The sequence below is a fragment of the Mesitornis unicolor genome, unplaced genomic scaffold (assembly GCF_000695765.1).
Source record: "Mesitornis unicolor isolate BGI_N332 unplaced genomic scaffold, ASM69576v1 scaffold762, whole genome shotgun sequence".
In the NCBI taxonomy this organism is placed as follows: Eukaryota; Metazoa; Chordata; class Aves; order Mesitornithiformes; family Mesitornithidae; genus Mesitornis; species Mesitornis unicolor.
This window is the reverse complement of record NW_010171019.1, coordinates 37,818-44,156: the sequence shown is the minus strand read 5'-3', so window position 1 is coordinate 44,156 and position 6,339 is coordinate 37,818. Positions and strand designations below refer to the sequence as shown.

Here is a 6,339-nt window from a genome sequence, read left to right as displayed (position 1 = left end):
AGCAGAAACCTGCAAACAAAAGTACTTTGAATTAAATGAGAAAAAGTTAGCTACAAAATACAACAAATTATTTGGAAGAGAGATATCCAAATGGTAGCTGTAACTGCCCATTAAAACAACCTTCTTTTTTTCTATGAAATCTATAAAGTCCAAAAGAAAAGACAGAACTGTTAGAGGCACAACTTAGACATGGTGGCTTATGGTCACATATAGAACGTTATGCTACCTTTAACTGTATTATTTTATTAAAACAAACAAAACGTAAAATTTCTGTCAATTGAAGATTGAGTATTTTTAAGTATCTTACATACTTCATAAATATTTGATTTGTTTAGGAAGCAGATGGCAAAAGCTATATAGTAGATAATCCTAAGTATGCAAATATCGAAGTTTTAATAATTACTTTAAAAATAAATAAAAAAGACCTCACATTCAATTGACAGTTAGATCCTTTGTTCTTTCTTGGTGCTTATCCCATATTTTTTTCATGTCAAGACCATGCTCATGAAGCCTGAAGTCTGTACAAACCAAAGGAGTTAAGCTCATTTACCAGTATATTTACTGCTTAAGTGGTTTAGAATTTTTTGCTTTGCTTTTGGTTTTACACCTTTTTCCAAATTATTATTGAAGTGGTGTGACAAGTTATAAAAATATAAATTTATGCATATACTTTAATGTATGCCTCTTCTCTTCTTTTGGCATAGGCACACATATTGGTGTCCCTGTAGTGCTGTGCCAGTAGGTGAAACATAAGGAAACAGATAGATTCCTTGAAAAATGAGGCAGTGTATGAGTGTTCATCATAATCCAAATTATTTTAGGACATCCAAGGGGCTTGAAGCTTAATTAGAGCAATCTAATTTTTTTGTACATACACATAAAAGTTCAGATTTTTCATGGTATTTCTAAAAATATCACCAAAAAGTAAAACATGATTGCTGGTCTAATAATAAAAATTGCTATTATATTAATATTGTTATAAATTGATATAAGGTTATCATGACAATAAAATTTCACTATATATTGGAATAGAACTCATAGAGAAGTAAGAGAAAAGCTTCTGTCTTACATGTATTATCATTGTGCCTACACAGTATGTCTAGTTTCCTATATCTTATAACAAAATTTTAATTTAATTTAATGAATCAGCATTGCTAACAATATTCCATTTGATATGTTTTAGGATTTTCTGGGTGTAAAACACCAGCATGATTTAAAATAAAAAATAATTTTCTCTCCTTTGTAGCAGAAAAATACTCACAAAACCATCCATAGCCCATTTTTCCTCTTTCAACTTGCTCACAGATGTATGGGAGGGTGCTTTAATGAGATATATGTGGAGCATTAGCCGAGCTTCCTGGCTTTTATACAATCCTGTAGAATACAGTTTTCAAAATTTTTATTTTTGTTGAGTAGAGATATAATTTTATCTTTACAGATAGGCATTTAATCTCTTGCCTTAAAAAGAGAAAGCAGGAAGAATAGCAATGTTACCAACATTTTCGTTTAGCAAGATGCATTCTTTTGTAAAATTATTTCAGTTATCATAGAATTTCAATAGAAACCGTTTTTAACTTAGCCCATAGAAAGGACAGAACCTTATACACACAGCTGTTACTTAACCATTATGGTAAAAAGCCTTATACAGAACAAACATTGACAGAAATCTGATTTGAGATGGAAAATACTGTTCTGAATCAGGCAGAGTGTATGGAGCCTTGAATCTCCACTTTCAATATCTGCAATTTAGTCACCTAGTAAAGAAAGTCATAATAGGAATATCCACACATTAATTCTTTTCTAAAAGCTGGTGCTAAATGAAAAATTTCTAAATTTCAAAATATCTAAAAAAATGGAATTGTTCTTCATCAGTCAATATTATGACACAGTTTCTTCCAGACAATGACAAAACTTGGATACAACCTTGTTTACTTCGAAGGCATAATTAATTGACTCATTTTCATTCCCGCAGAAGAAATATTTAGAACCCACATAACTTTGTTTGTTAATTTTGAGAATGAAAATAAAATAAATAAAATAAATAGTGTTTATAGATTTAATCTTCCATTACAGAGACAATGATGAATAATGAAAATAAAGTCAAGATCTTTTCCCCCGCAGTTTTAACCACTGTTATTAGTAGTTTAAAACCTCAAATTTTAAATAGAGTTCTCTAGTATCACCATTTCCTTTCTGGCAGAGCACTGAAATAACTGTTCAATTCATATTAAGTCTTCTCTTTGTAGAATCACATAGAGTTATATTTCACTTTACATGAACAAAAGCTAATGATGGCTAAAATTTTAACAGATACAAAACTAAAACAAATACCAAGAAAAATAAACCCCAAACAATTATAATTCCACCTCCAAAACATTCCACCAAACTGAAATTGACATTCGCTGATTTATTTACATGATACATCACAGAACAGACTTCATGCTGAAAATTAATTAAACTTAAACACTGGCTTTTTCTACCTTTTTTTCTAATTTTATACAGACTAACAAATGTGAATGACTTCAGACTAGACTGTAAGTTAGTATGTGCTAGCTATGCATAAACTAAACTATATCTCTTTTCATTAACTGAAAACTCCAGTAACATATCAGTACCCTTAATTTTGGTCATTTCCCATTTCATCCAAATTCTGTGATGTGAACAAGAATTGAAGACAGCACACAGACGTAGGAGAAGGTGCTGGCTGTCTATATTGGGTTTGCGTGGCAAGGTTTTGGTAGTGGGGGAGGCTGCAGGGGTGGCTTCTATGACAAAATGCCTGAAAATGTCCAGCAGAGCCAATGTCAGCTGGCTCTAAGACAGACTCAACACTGAACCAATCAGTGATGGTGGTAGTGCCTCTGGGATAATGTATTTGGACTAGATGACCTTTAAAGGTCCCTTCTAACCCAATACATTCTATGATTTTATGATTCCATTTGAGAAGGGGAAAAAAGGTGCTGAGCAACAGCTGTCAGAAAAGAGAAATGAGATGTGCCAGAAACAATCGTGCAGACACCAAGGTCAGTGAAGAAGGATGATAAGGAGGTGATCCAGACCTTGTAGTCTGTGGTGAAGGTCATGGTGAAGCAGATATCCACTTGCAGCCCATGGAGAACCCCACAACGAAGCAAATAGATCCCCAAAGGAGGCTATGGCATCTCATGGGTATCCTGGGCTGGAGCAGGCTCCTTGCAGGACCTATGACCCCATGGAGAGGAGCCCAGTCTGGAGCAGGTTTGTTGCTAGGACTTGTGACCCCATGGGGGACCCACGCTGAAGCAGTCCATTCCTGAAGGACTGTGCCTTGTGGAAAGGACATATGGAAAGTACCCATGATGGAGCAGTTTGTGAAGAACTACAGCCCATGGGAAGGACTTATGCAGAAGGTCATGGAGGACTGTCCCATGGGTGGGACCCCATGCTGGAGTAGAGGAAGAGAGTGAGGAGGAGGGAGCAGCAGATATAACATGTGATTAGCTGACAGCGACACCCTTTTCTCGTCCCGCTGTGCCCCTCAGAGGGGAGGAGGCAGAGAAAATCAGAAGTGAAGTTTATCCTGGGAAGAGGGGTGGGGGGGGGAAGGTGTTTTAAGATTCAGTTTTATTTCTCATCAGCCTACTCTCATCTGATTTGCAAGAAATAAAATTAACTTCCAAGAGTCGAGTCTGTTTTGCCCATGATGGTAATTGGTGACTGATCTCTTCCTATCCTTATCTTAACCCACCTTGGCACTTGGAAATCAGTGTGCCACTGGCATCCACTCTCCAGTGAAAAAAAGGTATAGCTAAGGCTACACAAGAACACTAGCTAGCACAGCAGCAGAAGGAAATACCCAAGTACCTAGTGCTCTTTGCATTTTAAAGAAGAGAAGGAAGATATTTTGACACAACTGAACAGTTTAATACTGGACTGCAGCACTACAAGGAGACAATCTAGGAGGAAGCAGAGTTTTCAAACTAACTGCTTTGTATACATAGTCAGAAGGAAATGGTGGGTGATGCTACTGTGATAAAATAAATTCCAGAGAAGAAAAAGCAAGGTCACATCTGTCTCGCTGGCTGCTAATCTGAGACAAACAAAAACTTGTAAAATGGAAACAGATCACATGCCTGGATATATCCCAACTAAGAAAAGACATTTAACTTTGTTGTTTGTCTAGGATCTCACTACAGACTACAGCAAGATAGGCACCTCAAAAGTTCAATTTAGGTTAAGAGGAAAACTTTCGAGCTCTCTTCAGAATCTGCAGTACAACACAAGGCAATGAGAATCCTAAATCATGTTTCTCATATACATGCCTAAATTCACAGAACAAAAGCCTTCTCCACATTAGGATAGGTGATTACACTATAGAAGGTATCATATATCAATCATCTGTGAGCTATAAGCAGACTTACTTTCATGTTAATGCTGTATTAAGCTCAAGTGAATGTACCTTGCTAAGATAGGGTGCATTCCTTTCAGCACTGTGTTAACATTATCACACAGTGTCTGGTCACTTCAAGAGCTTGGACAGTGTGCATTCTGAAATAATTTGGAACTGGGGAGAAAAAATCAATCACATCTGCCATGGATGTATCCTATACATGTACCTTAGGAAACACTTGCATGAGGCTGAGGGCTGCAGTGTGTATACATGGGCATGATCATTGTGTACACACACTCAAGCAAGAGCATAGAGGAAAATTATCCCACAGACCAAGGCATCACTGTTCTCTGCATTTACAACACTGGATCTGTAAAAGTTTATTGTTGAAAGGCCAATGTGCTTCTTCAGAGCTGGCATCTGGTTTCTCAGTGTACAAAAGAGTGTTTAATCTGAGCCAAATAAACAGGCAAAAGCTGAACCTTTCTCTTGATCTCTATAATAGCACTCCTATTTTCACTCATGCTAACACGATCAAAAGAACATGCCCATTTCTAACCTGTGAGAGACATATATACTACAATTACAGCAAGGACAAGTGACAAAATAAAGAGAAGTAAAAAAAAGATGAAGCAAATGGTGGAACGCAAAACAGTAAGTGATGCAGAGGGAGAGGACTACTTTCTTTTCAGAAACCTACAAGCTGAGAAATCAGCTTCCTGGCATCTAAATGTCTTTTTTGATCCATCTTTACTTCCCTGGCCCTAAGGCAGTCTTTCAATATAGAGAATCTGGTTTCTATCTGCAAAATATGAAAAGAAAATTATATTAATTACCTGATAACATATGCAATGTATGTAGAGTGAAAATGGACATTTGTAATCTCTTTTGTATCCAACTGAGGGAATCTTTTCATTTGGAGGAGGAGGTTGGATGAGAAAACACAGTGTTTACTTTTACTAATCCTAAGAATATGAGATACTACATCCGCTGCACCTAATAACCTCATAGAAATTTCATGGCTGAAACTAAACAGACATCATACGATAGAATAAATTCACACAAACAGTCAAAACATACATGGTTACCAGACAGAAAATATTTTATGAAAAATTCAGTCCTTCTACAGGCTCTCATGTGTGACTTTTCAAAGGACGCCTACAAAATACCCTCAACAGACAACCCTAGTGACAAAAATTTACCACTGTACTAGATACTAGAAACTAAGAGCTCAACAGAGACAAGGATTACTTGGCCCATTATATTCTTCCTGTAGGGCACTCCTCTCAGAAGCATATGGGCTGAACTTTCCCCCTCCTTTTTCCCAACAGGTAAATGTTCTGTCACGTCTGTCCTTGCTATAATCTCTGCATTAAAGAGTGGTATTAAACTACTTCAGAGAAAGGGGTTCGTACGTGATGAACAGGTAAAAACCAGCAATGTCCAGCCTATACATAACTGTGTTATCTGTGCTGCAGATAGAGGGTGAAGTTTTGAGTGATAATACTGATTTCAGGTGTTTCTTAGATGCTTATTCACACCTTTGTGCTATAGCCTGCCACTGCTGTGGTGTGACAGGCCCATTGTCTGTGTGGCTGAGATGTTTCAGTCAAGGGACTGACAGAGTTCGAAAGCCAAACAAACTATAAACCCAAACATTTTTTATAGTATTTTTTTCTGTTGCTTGTCAAGCCATATCTGTAGTTTCTGCTGATGGTTCACAGCACAGAAAACATATATTGTGCCAACATAACCATGGCAACAGTGCTTCCTGTGGCAGGGACTGTGGAATATCACAAACCAAGATTGTAATCAGCAGTTTCTTCTGAAATCTTTGCATGAAGAGTAGATACTTTTTTTCAATTATATCTCCTTGCTCTCCATGTCCAGTAAGTATCACTGCATTGCAAGGTCAACACATATCAATCTCATCATATTGCTTATTAGTCATTAATAGGCTATTGTAGGGA

The 6,339-nt window shown here is 36.8% G+C and overlaps 1 protein-coding gene across 1 annotated transcript in view; it reads right to left on the bottom strand.

Annotated features, from left to right (window-relative positions):
* Nucleotides 1–5,133: 5,133 nt before the first annotated feature.
* Nucleotides 5,134–6,339, bottom strand: part of LOC104537084 (CUB and sushi domain-containing protein 3-like) — a gene marked incomplete at its 5' end in the record, with an annotated part of 38,003 nt that continues 36,797 nt past the window's right edge. The window contains one exon of the mRNA XM_010179869.1: nt 5,134–5,171. Coding sequence (XP_010178171.1) covers nt 5,134–5,171 — 38 coding nt within the window. The remainder of the gene's footprint in view (nt 5,172–6,339) is intronic.